The sequence below is a fragment of the Lissotriton vulgaris genome, chromosome 3_1 (assembly GCF_964263255.1).
Source record: "Lissotriton vulgaris chromosome 3_1, aLisVul1.2, whole genome shotgun sequence".
NCBI classification, from domain to species: Eukaryota; Metazoa; Chordata; class Amphibia; order Caudata; family Salamandridae; genus Lissotriton; species Lissotriton vulgaris.
This window is the reverse complement of record NC_141689.1, coordinates 853,100,946-853,117,212: the sequence shown is the minus strand read 5'-3', so window position 1 is coordinate 853,117,212 and position 16,267 is coordinate 853,100,946. Positions and strand designations below refer to the sequence as shown.

Below are 16,267 nucleotides of genomic sequence, written 5' to 3'. Positions count from 1 at the left end.
TTTCATAAATTCAACTTGTTTCTTCACCTGGCTCACTTCTCGATCTCCTAGGTATTCGTGAATACACTCTTCTTTCAACCTTCATTAATTTCTTAGGATCAAGTTATATAACTCTTTTTGAAGTTTCATTTTGCTCCACTTGTCCCGTGGTTACACTCGCATTCGTACCACTATTTTAATCATAATTCCATTGTTTCTCTTATAACTGAATGAGGATATTCCTCATTCCTCCCTGGAACAGTTAAGGCATGTAGTCGAGTGAGTCCTTGCCCATTATACATTGGAACTATTGGACCAATTGTCACTGGAACTGACAACATATCTTGGTTAATTATTGGATTCACTCTTACTAGTTCTTCTCTATTTACTTTTTGAATGTTACTTACAACTTGAAGCGATCTATTTATTGGCTCTTCAATCTGAATTAAAGGAGAATTTGGTGAAACACTTGCACTCGTATTTGTATTAGTCGGTTCTTCTTGATATGGTGGAAGTCTAATCATCAGTAATTCATTCAGAAAATGTTCATCAAACTCATCTGTAATATTATTTATGTTAGTATCCTTCTCTTGTGAATCAATATTTTTCTTTTTCTTTTACATTTTTCTCTCTACTGTTGTCTCAGCCTTTGTAACTGGAAACATTCTAGTTCCTTCAAAAGTATCTCTTCTCCATAATGTTTTCCGAGCATCCCATTTTGCTTCAGAATACCTACTCACTGTATTTTTGTATCTATTTGTTGGCTGTCTCTTCCTCTTGTATGCTTCGTAATCCCACTCTTCAAGAGCTTCGTATTGCATAGGTCTCAGATTTTGACTCAAATTATTCATTTGACTCCTCGGATTTCCTAAAATCTTAGTATTAAAAGTTCCATTTGCTGGAAATGCCAAGTTACCTTCTTGTTCTGTATATTTAATCCAATTACCTAACCAGGTACAAGTATTGTATCCTTTTTCTATTGCCATAAATGATGCAGGCGTTCCTTCAGGAGCCATAGAAACTCCTTCTCTAATAGGTATTGACTCATCTTCACTAAACAATGTTTTCAGTATTTTAATTTTATTCATTTTTCTTTTTGAACCTATAAACTTTGTATTAGTAAACAAGTCTACAAGCTCCCTTCCATGTTAGGTTTTTCTACTTCAAATCAATGTTATTTTACGTTGTCCAATCTCAACGCGACTCACACCAATTAACCTATAGCAGCGCAACACTTTTGGTGACGTCTCCTCACCACTGACCAATACCAGCCCAGCTCTTTGTTACGTAAGTATCACTCCTTTTACTAACCCTCCCTTTACAAAATCAGCGTCCATGTCTTTCCAAGTCTTTGACAAGCAGTAACAAACTACATAAACACAGCTTGTCTGCTCCACTAAAAGAAATACAATAATATTTTCATGAACTCTAAGAAATTTCTACACTCCAGCACAACCTCGATCAGCATGATTATGCTCTCTTACAAGCGAAAAATTCTCCGGACTTCCCCAGTTGCGTTTTCTGAAGTGACCCAAATAAACCTCCTCTACTTCATTCAACAAAGTTCACAGTGCAGTCAGTTTGACGACCGCCTAGTACCGCATTAACAGCAGACAACACACATAAAGCTTAATGTATGCCTCACTAAGACAGCCCTTAGGCTTATCCCGGGATCTCTGGCCTGCGACGGACCCGCTAGCTTCATTCCATTGAGATTCAACATACCTCAACGTGACATAAAGGTAGAAACGCACATATATCATAACTAACCCTGGGCGTAATGTGCGTAGTGGGGCTTGTGAAGCTACGCAAAGTGGGCGAGAAACTACGCCCACCTGTGCACTTCCCGTAACCCCACTACGCGCTGCATGCCCCCCCTCCCCTACATACCTAATTTAATTAAATGGGCAAAGAAAAATAAATAAAATGCGCTTACCTTGTTCGCGGCGTCCCGGGGTTCCCTCTGCTCGCTCACGCCGCCGTCTACTAACCAATAAATGCGAATGGGCGGCCGCTCCCGCATGCGCATTGGTTAGCAGACGGCGCCGTGAACGAGCAGAGGGAGCCCCGGGACGCCGCGGACAAGGAAAGTGTATTTTATTTTTTTGTGCCCATTTAATTAAATTAGGTATTTTCGGGAGGGAGGCGGGTGGCAGGCAACTTCGCTAAGCCCAAGGAGTGGGCGTAGTGTTGCCTGCTTCGCCTACTTTGCAAAGGGTGAAGTAGGCAACACTACTCCCACTTCATGGGCGTAGCGAAGTTGCCCGCCCAGGGTTAATCATAACACTGTTTAAGTCTGTCCAGTCCTTAACTCTGCCTCTTCATTACCCAGTATTTTAGTCTAAGCTAACCATCCTCTGCTACCAAAAACGGATGCAGCGGAAAGCGTTGTTTTTTTTATCAACTCACTTATCTGTACCAACCACTATTGACTAGATGGTCATGATAAGTCATTATCAGTCCGTTAGCAATATCAAAGGTCCTCCGATGAATCTTTGGTAGAGCTAAAAGTGACTAAATAATGAAAGACGGAATGCTATTTCTCCATGAGGACCTACAATGAAGAAATACACTAAACATTAGTCATTATAAACATGTCCAAATAACCTTTACATTTCAGTAATTAGTCATTTAGTTTTCCTTGTTATTACATTATAATGAATGGTAAAATGCAGTTCCATCTTAGAGCGACCACTGAGCCTGTCACCAAGCTAGGTCGCCCCCACGCACTGCTGCCTGCCTGCCTGCTGCCAGGAATCCAGTTGCCTCAGCTGATTCTGCTTCCCGCTCTGCCAATCGGACGACCCAGCCGCCGCTGAGCCGCCTGCCCCAGACTCTTCCTGCTGCTGCCTCCCTGCGGCCCGCCCCCGCCAGCCCATTCGCCGCCCCGCTCCCGCCACCCATCTGCCCCTCCCCCCGGCTCCTTACTTAAGGGGACCGTGGCCTGGGGTAGGGAGCGACTACTGAGCCTGTCACCAGTCTAGGTCGCCCCCACGCACTGCTGCCTGCCTGCCTGCTGCCAGGAATCCAGTTGCCCAGCTGATTCCGCTTCCCGCTCTGCCGATCGGACGACCCAGCCGCCGCTGGGCCGCTCGCCCCAGACTCTTCCCGTCGCTGCCTCCCTGTGGCCCCGCCCCCACCAGCCCATTCGCCGCCCCGCTCCCGCCACCCAGCTGCCCCTCCCTCCCGGCTCCTTACTTATGATGACCTCGGAGCAACCGTGCAGCGGATGCGCGCAGCGGACGCGCAGCGGACGCGCGCAGCAGGTGCGCCGATTGTGGCCGAAGGCACGCAAAAGGCAAGCCCGTCTGCGGTAGGACCTCGCCCAGCGCCAGGAACCCTGGATCCCATCGATGCCAACGTACCCGACGAACCTACGACACCGCCACCCTCCGCGCACTCAACACTGGCCGGAACGCCCCCTGCTACCTGGCCACCCTGAAACGCACCCACGGACCCTTCACCTCCCAGGAGTGCAAATTCACCTGCATCCGCCCAGGACCAGCACCCGCCAAACCGACCACCAGCCAGAATCACCTCAAGTGCATCCTACTCAACACCCGCTCCGTCCACAAGCATGCAGTTGAACTCTGGAACCTCCTAGACACAACAGCACCGGGCGTCGCCTTCCTCACGGAAACCTGGATGAACGCCTCCTCAGCCCCCAACATCGCCATAGCCATCCCGGAGGGCTACAAGATCACCCGGAGGGACTGCATCAACCAAACCGGAGGAGGCATCGCCATCATCCACAGAAACACCATCCGCATCACAACCAACTCAGACGACACCCTCCCCACCGCCGAACACCTGCACTTCCAGATTCACACCGACCCCAATACTACCCTCAGAGGCACCCTAATTTACAAACCACCAGGTCCACGCACTCAATTCAGCGAAGCCATCGCAGACTTCTCAAGCCTGCACGCCCTCGCCTCCCCAGACTACATCCTCCTAGGAGACCTCAACTCCCACCTGGAGAACAACAATGACAGCAACACCACCACCCTGCTGGACAACCTCGCAAACCTCGGACTCAAGCAACTGGTGAACACCCCCACCCACTACGCCAGCCACACACTTGATCCCATCTTCTCCTCCAGCAAGCACATCTCCTTCAGCCACTCCACCGGACTCCACTGGACAGACCACAGCTGTGTCTACTTCGCCTTCAATAAAACCACCACCCACCACCACCCGCAACAGGCCCCCCGCAGAAGCTGGAGCAGGATCACTGCCGACCAGCTCACCGCCTCCCTCAGCCGGAACCTTCCCACCATCACGACGGACCCCACCGAATCGGCCCGCAACCTAGCACAATGGATCACCGACTGCGCCGACGAGCTCGCACCACTGAAGAAACCACCCAGCGGGCCCCACAGCAAGAAAGCCTCATGGTTCACGGACGACCTCATAAACTCCAAGAAAACATGCCGCTCCCTGGAGAAAACCTGGCACCAGAACCAGGCAACGGAGAATATGACAGCCCTCAAGAACACCACCCACAAGCCCCACCAACTGATCCGGCCCGCCAAGAGAACTACCAACAAACAGCACCCGGACAACAACACCCACAATGGCAAGGAACTCATCTGCATCCTCAAAGAGCTCTCCAACCCCAGCGCCAGCAACAACGACATTGCACCCTCGCAAGACCTCTGTGACTCACTCGCCTCGTTCTTCCACCGCAAGATCGCCAACATACACGACAGCTTCGGTGCACAGACCAATGACCCAACCACTGTACCAGCGCACCCAACCGCCACCCTCTGCACCTGGAACCCGGTCAGCACCGAAGACACCGCCCGCACTATGAGCACCATCCACTCCGGCTCCCCCACCGACCCATGCCCACACCACATCTTCAACAAAGCCGACTCCATCATCGCACCCCAACTCCGCGACGTCATCAACAGCTCCTTCGCATCAGCCACCTTCCCAGAGAGCTGAAAGCATGCCGAACTCAGCGCCCTCCTGAAAAAACCCACCATGGACCCAACGGACCTCAAGAACTTCCAACCCATCTCGCTCCTCCCGTTTCCTGCCAAAGTCCTCGAGAAGACGGTCAACAAACAACTCTCCACCTTTCTCGAGACGAACGGATCCCTCGACCCATCACAGTCCGGTTTTCGAGTCAACCACAGAACCGAGACCGCCCTCATCGCAGCCACCGACGACATCCGATCTATGCTCGACAACGGGGAAACCACCGCACTCATCCTCCTGGACCACTCAGCAGCCTTTGACATGGTATGTCACCGCACCCTGATACAACGCCTCAGCGACACCGGAATCCAAGGCGCGGCCTTAGAATGGATCATCTCGTTCCTCGCCGGTAGAACCCAGAGAGTCCGCCTCCCCCCGTTCCGGTCAGCAGCTATCGAAGTCATCTGCGGCGTCCCACAAGGATCCTCGCTCAGCCCACCCTCTTCAACGTCTACATGAGCCCCGTCGCAGCCATCGCACGCAAACACAACCTCAACATCATCTCCTACACCGACGACACACAGCTGATACTCTCCCTCACCAACGACCCCGCCACCGCCAGAGCCAGCCTCCAGGAAGGAATGAAGGACGTCGCAGAATGGATGAAGCTCAGCCGGCTGAAGCTGAACTCTGACAAAACGGAAGTCCTCATCCTCGGACCCTCGCCTTCCGCCTGGGACGACTCTTGGTGGCCACCGGCCCTGGGCACCACACCCAAGCCAAGGGACCACGCTCGCAACCTGGGCTTCATCCTGGACTCCTCCCTCACGATGACCAAGCAAGTCAACGCTGTCTCATAGTCCTGTTTCAACACCCTGCGCATGCTCCGAAAAATCTTCCGATGGATCCCCACCGCAACCAGGAAGACTGACACCCAGGCCCTCGTCACCAGCCGCCTGGACTACGGAAACACCCTCTACGCTGGAACCACAGCCAAGCTCCAGAAAAGACTGCAGCGCATCCAGAACGCCTCGGCAAGACTCATCTTGGACATCCCCCACCACAGCCACATCTCTGCCCATCTGAAGAACCTGCACTGGCTCCCCGTCAGCAAGAGAATCACATTCCGACTCCTCACCCACGCACACAATGCTCTCCACGATGCGGGCCCCAGGTACCTCAACAACTGCCTTGCATTCTACACGCCTACCCGCCAGCTCCGCTCCGCCAGTCTCGCCCTCGCCACCGTCCCACGTATTCGCAAAGCCAACGCTGGAGGAAGATCCTTCTCCTACCTTGCAGCCAAGACATGGAACTCCCTCCCCACCCACCTCCGGCTGACACAGGACCATCTCGCCTTCAGGAAGGAACTCAAGACCTGGTTGTTCAAGCAGTAGCGACCCCCCTCAGTGCCTTGAGACCCTAACGGGTGAGTAGCGCGCTCTTCAAATTCCTTCATTGATTGATTGATTTAATGTTATTATTTAGGTTCTCAAAGATACAGCTCAAATTCAAAATATAATACAACACATTTATGAAGATATCACATCATCAGATATAGAGGAGTGAGAGGGAGAGGAAAACCTCAGTGAAACACAGTTCACTTACGTAACAGAGATAATAATGCACAGTGTGCAATTAGTCCTAAAAGCTAACCTCGCTGCTGTTAGGGAATAGGAAAGCAGCACCACCAGCCATTGATGTGAAAAGTCTCTAGTAAAGTCGTTAGGATTTGCAGGATATGCCAGCTAGAGAATCAGGAATCAGCACGACATTCAGCATACCACTAACGCAGGGACAGGTCACCAATCTTGTGAACGAGCCGAGGAACACTTTCCCACCGGATTTTTTTATAGTACGCTACTTCCTTTCTTACGTTAATGTTTCATTCTCTTTCTTCAGCAATTCTCTCAATTGGGTATTCATGATGGTGTGACAGTCTACTGACTTTACTACTGTTTTCTAAACACTCTTTATCTAAATATTGTATAACTTCCTTGGGCAGAAGAGGAAAGAACCTAGCTACAAATGTATTCATAATACTGTAACAGTTATATTCATCATCTACATCCATCACCTAGACAGGAAAGAACTCTGAAGATTTATTCAGAATTAAACTAGATATCTGTACTCTAAGGAATCATTTGAAGGACAGGAGCACAGAAAAGCAAATCCTCTAACATATCTAAGGCCTACATTATTTTAGCAGAACTGAGAATAATTTCTGAAAAACTACACTATACTTTCATGTAGAATAAAGCTTTTTCTTTTGACGTTTATTTCTGCAGTTAGAAAAACAGAACAACATCCAGTTAACCTTATTCTCATTATTTTAACTAGAAACTTTACTGGCGTGTTTTGTGCACATTTTACACATTGTACACACTAGTATTATATGCTAGTAATTCCAAACATATTAGAAAAGCATGTATTAGAGTGGATTACATCGAGCAGATTCTATTTACAAAAATCGCGCTCCATCAGTAGACAGAAGGTCTACAGAGATATAATGTTTAGGAAGCCTGTAAAGTATAAGATATCCGATCTTCCTAACAAGTATCCTCAGGCTATTTGAATTTGGACTTCTGCTGGTGTCTGAGTCTTATTGAAAACGCCTCAATCTGCTACATAAAGGTCTCTATGGCATGAAGGCAACACGTTAAAGAAAAGAATCCATATTGAGCTTATGGCCTCCATCCTAGCATATTGATTTATAAACTCTCCAACATAAAACTGCGAATAAGCTGCCAAACTGTGGCCTTTGAAAGCAACGTTTAGAATGGAAACACAGAATTCAGGAAATTGAAGCCATTTGGTTGGCTTAGAGGAAATTTGGCTAACAAGAAGTTTCTCTTTTTATACAGTACACAACAAAAGATCACTTTCTACACGTTCAATGTTTGGGCATATTTGAGCATTTTTATTGGGAATATCACGTCACTTAATACAAAGAGATTTTTATTTTTAAATTAAAACCGGTTTTGTATCCATATATTCTTAATATGTTAACCTTATTGTTGGATTTGTTGTGATCCAAGTGCACCATTTATAGCTCTAAAAAGTGCTGTTAGTTGTGGGTCGCTACCTGTAGTTGTGTTGTACTGAAGAGATCTGGATCGGAATGCATATGCTGAGTTGTCAGATTTAGAAAGGTACTGACGTGGCAACAGTGATGAGTTTCTATGATCGGATCAGCTTCTGGGTAGATCTGAAGTGTTTGTTAGCCAAGGTAATGCGGTTTAAACACTTTTTTTTAGCTTGCCTCCCATCCGCTCCTCAGTGCCTTCTAGGCAGATGACCTTATGCAATAAGTAGTACTTTGGGTTAGTGACCTAAGAGTAAATATGCATGCCTTCAGCATATGCGCAGAGGACCACAACCTGAGCAAGTGCATGAAGTTGAGATCATATTCATGTTAAAAGTGATTTGAGCGGAGCTGAGACTTGTGAGGAAACTCTAGTGCCTGATGGGAAGTTCAAGTGTAGCTGGTGATTATTGAGGTAGTTGTGCAGAGTTGAACAAGCCCAACATCTATCTCTGGAGATTCTATGGCATTGGAGCCTCTACTGCTTCATTAAGGACGATGCTGACAGTGGCGAAATCAGTACAGAGGTTCATGGGGTTGAGGGTGACTAGGGAGTTGAAGTTATTTGAGGACAATGTTTCATCCCACTTTGCGACCGAGTTTGAGATCGTACCATGTTTGCTTTGGATACCAGTTTGAAATTGTACCAGGGTGTGGTATATTTTGATGACGTGTTGATGCTGGGCATTCGTATCATTCTTTTCCCTGGTACACAGTTTGCAATGGATTAATGCATCTGTCAAAGCATAAGATAAGCCTCGGTTTGCAGGCCTGTCGGAGCAAACATAGCGACCACTTTGCGACCAGAGGCATAGTACTTAGTTGCTCTGAGAATTGCAATTATCTTAAATCTTCCCTTATTATCGATGAACTGCATTGTTCGTAAACATTCCGTGATCGAAACAAATAATGCCTTGTTTCACAGACAAACCTAATTGTTTTTTATTTTACAGGAGGGCTGCTATACGGTTAACAGTTGAAACTCATGCTACATCACACCCTGTTCATAAAAAAGTAAGTTTAGTCCTCCACTTTTTCACCTATTCTCTCTAAACATAAATTGTGTTTCAGTTTACAAATGTAAATGTTTCTTCCTCTGAGTACACTACCGGTGCGTTTCAAAAGCCTTGTCTATTTAGAATTTAAGAAGAGTACCTTGCCAAAATGTTTCTTGTTGATTCTAGAACAGAATGGCCTGTTTGTGCCATTAGCTGTTATATTTTTTGTAAAACCTGATTATCTCTGTTTCTTCTTTTGTGTTCCAAGCTGAATAGATATGTGATCACTTGCAGATTGCCAAACCCGCAGATTAAGTTGCTAATTTGGACTCGTTTCCTTCTTTTTTCCTTTCCTTTTTATAATTCGTTCCTGTTCTGTGTTTTAAAATGTAAAACAATATCATGCAGGACCTGGAGTAAATGTACATTTTTGCTCATAAATTTGAGAGCTCTCTTGTGCCTCACTGGGGTTTGCCGTAAACGTTTACAGAAATACATGTAGATTCACACCAGATTTACCAGCTTAGAAACGTCGTTCACTGTGTGAGCCAGGCCTGAATACTGGGGCATGACATTCAGGCCATCTCAGCCTGTGCTACCCTGGACGAAAATTGAAGGAGCGGGGACCTGGAAAAGGCAGGGAATGTCTGCTCTTATCCTGGCCAAAAACACAATGAGCTAATTCAGGCAATTCACTTGTGTTTCCAGGGAGGTTGCGAAATCCATAATGGATTTTAAAGTACAGAGCTTCAATGCTCTCCTTGAAACCTACTCTGAGTAGGAGTTTCCATGTCACCTGGTTGCACTCACCCCTATGCAGGGGCCTGTGTTTAGAAACCTGATTCTATGTGACATACTGTGATACTCTGTGAGTTGGCTGGTCTAACACCCATTACATATTATGTTTACCACACTGCTTTAAGCCATGAGGGCTCATTGCATACAAACTCTGCACATTCTTGGAAGTTCTGTCTTGGTTTTGTTCAAGAGAACTGTTTTGACAATGACATCTCATTAAAGGAAAGTCAGGGCCTTGAAAGATTGAGTTGTCATGGCATTGAATCAGGAGAGAGGTATTATATGTATCATTCTAGGTTGAATAATTCAAAGGCTTGAGGAAGAATCAGTCAAAGGGAATCAGGAAATATAAAAAAAGTATTCACAAATGCAGTAGATTTGACCTTGCCAAACTGTTATTGAGCCTGTTGAGCTAAATCCCCCACCTCTTCCAGCCATCTCTGCCAGAAATTTGGGCTTCAAGTTTGACACAAAACTGTGTAGTAAAGTGCAAATTGCCCATGTCTCGGAGCAGTGTTTTTGGAAGATGAAGGCTATTGGGAGCTTTCTTTACTATCTTCCCATGGACTGCAGGTAGACCGTGGTGCATGCATTGGTCACCTCCCAACTTGATTCCGCAAACAGTCTGTACATGGGACTTCCGGAGTATCTACTAGGAAGACTGCAGCCTGTTCAGAACGCAGCAGCTAGGCTTGTGCGTAACATGCCAATACGTCAACACATACCCCCCCCACCCCACCTGATCAGTCTTCACTGGCTACCAGTGAAAAGAAGAGTGGAGTACAAAACCCTTACTTTGGCTCACAGAGCAATGAACATAGTTCCTAAATGTCTGAGGCAAAGACTTGTACAATACAGTAACAAGAGAGCACTCATCTAATGAAAGGAACCTTCTGGTCATCCCACGGTTTGTAAAGGCCAGGACCGGAGGCCGCTTTTATTTGGTTAAAACGGCTACTCTGTGGAACACTATGCCGGATTACCTAAGGAAGATTCACCCTGAACAAAGTTTCAGGAGAGATTTAAAAACATGGCTCTTTACTCTTCCCTAACTCCTAACATTTGTCACATAGCTAGATCAACAGTACTACCAGCGCCGGGACACCTCCGTTGGAGATTGCTGCGCGCTTTAAAAGCCTCCTATTATTATTATTATTTAAAAACCCAGGAATTGGCAAAGACTTTCTTGTCCTGGGTTTAAAAGAGCAGCAACGCTAAGCATTTACATTGGTATGCATGTGATCCAGCGCGAACCCAATAAATTGATCAGGGATGAATATTCAATAACATCACATACTTGGCCCATACACATTCGCCCGAATCCCTGATGCACTGGGGTCAAGTTTGTTTTGTTTACTTTCTCTTATCACTCTAACATAAATATGAACATCTGAAACTTCTAAATTATTTAACACATGATAATTGACTTTTCATCTATTGGATCGATGGACCAATTAGTTGAAGAGTTGATGATAATGGCAATTCTTAAAATTAATCATAGGAAAACCAACTAAATAATCATACTCTCAGTAAAATTTAATAATTTTATCTAGCAATAACAATTGATCATATCAACATCTTACAGAAATTCAAATACTGGTAACCTCATGAGATCAGTTCAAATATATGTTGCAAGGAGTGGATAGACGAAGAGACATTAGATGCAAGTGAAATATATCAATCTTTTAACAACAAATCAGAGGGATAGATGAAGAGACAAAAGGTACAAAAACAGGAATATAACTGCAAAATAAATTCTACAATGCTTGTTTAGATCAAAATACAAACCCAAAAGATCTGTAAGGGAAAAACAACCACCCAGGCCTAGGTAGCAGTGGGGGACCCCCAAACCAAGAGTCAGGGATCAAAGACTCAAGAATCAGGACAGGACAGGAAGAGCTAGGCCTCTCAGCAAATCAACTAACAGCAACGTACCCCTCTCCTGGACACCTTCAGCCTAATGACCTAAACCACACCCCTATAGCACCTATTCTTATGCACTGAAAGTACATCGTCCATCCCACAAAAAGTTGCAAACCCATAATTTCTAGCTAAGGGATTGGTTAAATTCTAGGGGTGAGATGTCACCTAATCATGATTTAATCTGCTTTTGACTACACCATTGTTCTAAATACTTTTTTATACAGTTATCAATATGTCTTCCTTCTCATAAGTACACATGTTGCAATATTTTGTACAGTTTATTAATTTCAGCAACTACGGGTTCCGTTCCTACGATGACACTTGCTTTGGCTGGTTGTCAACTGTTTTGTCCTTCATCAGGTCAACCCTTCTCCGCTGCACTCAGGAGTTCAGTTTCGTTGTCACATGATTCCTGCTCAAATACAATTCAACCCGCCCTCATTTTGGACAACTTAAAATCATGGAAGACTCGTCCGTTAATAAAAGAATGTGAAATAGACAATTATTAATGATGTGACAATGTAATTCTCACTGTTTACCACCCTCTTTAGCTCTAAGTCATTAATAATGATTAGCATAGCCTCGCCTAGCACACGCAAGAAAACTGTGTTAGTCATTAGTTTTAAAGCAACTCACACCATGCATTTTACAGGATTCGCATGCTCCCCTGCCCTTACAGACCATCACAATACGTTCACATCACATCGTTGTTACATTTACGGTTATTTACACGTTAATTTGGGTTAGTTTATGCATAAATTTGAAGCAAGCATCCCGCGTATAATGTTTTGTGCAGATTAGTACGTCAATCACTACTTATTATTAGTACATGTTATTGGGTTGCTCAATTGAGCAGGTTTCTTTTGCGAAATCCTGCTCCATCACATGTGCAACCTGTTCATTTGCACCAGTGTCAAACACTTTCCTTTGAGTTTGTGATGCTTCATTCTGAAGAAACTCGAAGGTGAAAGGCGTTAGGTAATGCTAAGCATGTGTATAATAGTGTGCATGCTCAGTCAGCCCTCTCTCTGAGTTATCAAGGTCCATCCAAATGAAGGGCTGCTTCTCTAACACCAGATCCATAGCAAGTCCACTCTCATTTGATGAACCATCTACTTTGATATTGCCATGGAACTGGCTGACTTAATTCAAGATATTCCTACCCTGCACTCACTGACCCACACATGCACTTACCCCGAGCTGCACCTGTAGTGCTTTCACACTGCACTGGCCTGCACAAAGTCATAGCATCAGGGAGGGTGTTTGGGGTGTTCCACACCCCTAATAAATATATTTTCTGATAAATAGTTGGATACAGGTACTTTCGGTAAGGTATGGTGAGGAGTCTGTCAGATTCCACCAAGATGTTATACATACACACTGACAAAAACACACATACTCTCTTCCTCGCTCTCTGTTTTAAAAGCCTTCAAAAATTTTGGTTATTTTCCTAAATTGATTTCTCTCATTTAATACTCCATCCAATCTGCTTTTCTTTCCCTTTTCACTGCTACTCTCATGCACCCCACATGCCACATAGTATATTTTAAAATTATATTGTTGGAAAATCTGAAGCTCACACGCACCCCAATCTTACTAACCATACTATACGCCTAGGCCTGCATAAATCCTTCCTGTGGTGAACTAACACTGTTGTGGCCCTGCTTCTATTCTGTAGCTGCCTTTCAGTAGCCCTGTGCTCAATGCTGGTGTCGAGCCGGTCCAGCCTGCATCTGCATCAGCATCAGCTCTGCACTTGACCTGCACTTCCCACTGTGCACCAAGCATGTATTGAAACCTGCCATATATCCTCCCTACATGTGCTCTACCCCCTAAAGCTACCCTGATCTGCACATGGTACTTCTGTTGGTGAGGAGTTGAAAATTGGGTTGCTGGTTGAGCAGCAACCACAATCTCTGTCAGGGTAAAACATAAGGAAACCTCAAATAAACCTGTGCTTAACCCTCGGGTAGCTTGGCACCAAAGCAGTTGGGCTTATCATAGAGGCAATGTGCAAAGTATTTATGCAGCACTTGAAACAGTAATAAAGCGAAAACACAACAGTATAGAAATCCCAAGCCAATTTAGAAAAATATAGTAAAATGTAATAAATTAATTGAGATTAAAATGATAAAAACCCAATCAATTTGCCTGAAGATATTCAATTTCAAAGTTTTAAGTAAAAATACTGTCTAGAGGAACAAAGCGACAACTGTGGTTATCTGGTCATGCTGCATGCTGTACTAGGACAAAAGCGGTACAAAAGGGGGTGGTGATGGACGGAGCATCTGAATCAATCAAACACTCACACCCAGTCAAAAGATCTGGGTTTAATCCATCACAGTTCTTTAGCCCACTCTGCCACCCCAGTTCAGACATGGCTCTATACAAATCAGTCTGACCCTGTGCCTCGTGGGAACAGTCCAGCCCGAACTGCCAAGCCATGTCTTCCCTGGACCGGAAACAAGCTTCCGAGGACCGGTTTCTGGCATTCCAGCCGTCTTCAGCCCGGCTTGATTGAATCCAGTGGCAAAGTGAGCAAGGGACTCACGTCTGAGCATACCCTGCCACACTTATGGCGGCCAAAAGCGGTACAAAAGGGGGTGGTGATGGACTGAGCATCTGAATCAATCAAACACTCACACCCAGTCAAAAGATCTGGGTTTAATCCATCACCGTTCTTTAGCCCACTCTGCCACCCCAGTTCAGACATGGCTATATACAAATCAGTCTGACCCTGTGCCTCATGGGACAGTCCAGCCCGAACTGCCAATCCATGTCTTCCCTGGACCGGAAACAAGCTTCCGAGGACCGGTTTCTGGCATTCAAGCCGTCTTCAGCCCGGCTTGCTTGAATCCAGTGGCAAAGTGAGCAAGGGACTCACGTCTGAGCATACCCTGCCACACTTATGGCGGCCAAAAGCGGTACAAAAGGGGGTGGTGATGGACGGAGCATCTGAATCAATCAAACACTCACACCCAGTACCCCCTTTTGTACCGCTTTTGGCCGCCATAAGTATAAGATACAAAGACCTGCATCGGGGACGCATCGCACAGCGACAGTTTCGAAGTGTATCTGTGAGGAGATGTGTTGTGCTGCATGAATTCTGACCATAGCACGGATGGCAGAGCCCCTTCAGGAAAACTTCCAAGGGCCCAGGACCGGGGTAGCAGCACCCGGGGGCAAGACTCACAGTAGACTGAGTCTAGGTGCTGGATTCAAGGTAATTGAAGCCTTTACTTTTCCTGAGCCTCTGAACAGGTGGCCAGCGAACTAGCCCTTGGAGTCACTCTGGTGGTCCTGGGATCAAGATGTGGGTCCAGTCCTTTCACTCAGACAGCAGGGCAACAGCATAGCAGTCCTTCCGGCAGAGCAGCACAGCAGTCCTTCTGAGACTCCCATAGTTTCAGAGGTGTACTGAAGCGTTGGGTCTGAGGGTCCAATAGTTATAGCTGGTGCCCCCTTTGAACTAGAAGTTTCTAGAGGTGTTTGGAATTTCCTTCTTCCCTGCCTGGCCCCAGCTTGTCTGGGGGTCACAATAGACAAGTGCCACACCCTTTGTGGGTGTGCTTAGGCAGAACCTTTGTGATGTGCAAGTGTGGTAGGGGAGAGCTCCTCCTACTCATCACATCAGAGCTGGCCCATCCTTCCAACACATATGCTACTTTGTGTCAAGGTCTGGGAGCAATACACAAAAACCAATGGGCAGCTACACCTAGTCATGCGACCCAGGAAATAGGCTTCAGGCATCAAATGATTGGGGCAAAAAAATGCCAACTTTCTGATAGTTACACAACAAAAAACTTAACCACCACATTCAATGCTGTAATCTATTTAAACAGACAAAGGACCCCACCTTGATTCATTGGCCTTGGTTATTTATTTAACCACTTATTTCATGTGTTTCTATTATTTCAATGTCATAAACGTCTGAAATTTAGAAAACACTTTCTGTTGAAACACAACACTTTACATTGATTGGACATAAAATAAACAACAATACATTAAATACATGAAAACAATTATATCAATTTGAAGTGTACACCAGTCAGACTTTTTTTTAGAAAGTTCATACACGCAGTAATCCTAATTTATGTAATTCATAAAATTCTGTTTGTTAGGATGCTGCCCATTGGAAAAACGAATTTTCAAAAGCAGAGCCAACTGAGGAAGAATATTACAAAATGACCCTCCAGGTAGCTTATGTTCATAATTTAAAAAATCCTCAATGGTAGAAAGATGCAGACACGTTTAGAGACCCGGTGGTACTCCCAGGGAGCTCTTCCGGGCTCTGACTTGGTGTAATCTAAAAAAATGAAAGAACATGGCATTGTTATTTTTTATCTAATTCCCCCTTTCTATTATTCTGTTGTCAGCTTCTATGGGAGCGTTCTGCACTATACCTGAATGGTACTCTGAACTTGATTGCTAGAAGTCTCTTCGTCATTAATTTGAAGAACATTTAAATTCACAGGCTGTTCTGTTAAATGATATAACAAATAATTAAACAAGTGTCGTAAATGCATGGTATTGGCACTACTCTTTGCCCAACATAGTG

At 45.5% G+C, this 16,267-nt stretch overlaps 1 protein-coding gene across 1 annotated transcript in view; it reads left to right on the top strand.

Moving 5' to 3' along the window:
• LOC147727114 (spindle assembly abnormal protein 6 homolog) overlaps positions 1-16,267 on the top strand; it is a 574,453-nt gene that overhangs the window by 99,901 nt on the left and 458,285 nt on the right. Inside the window, exon 2 of the mRNA XM_086961156.1 lies at positions 8,944-9,004. Coding sequence (XP_086817282.1) covers positions 8,944-9,004 — 61 coding nt within the window. The remainder of the gene's footprint in view (positions 1-8,943; positions 9,005-16,267) is intronic.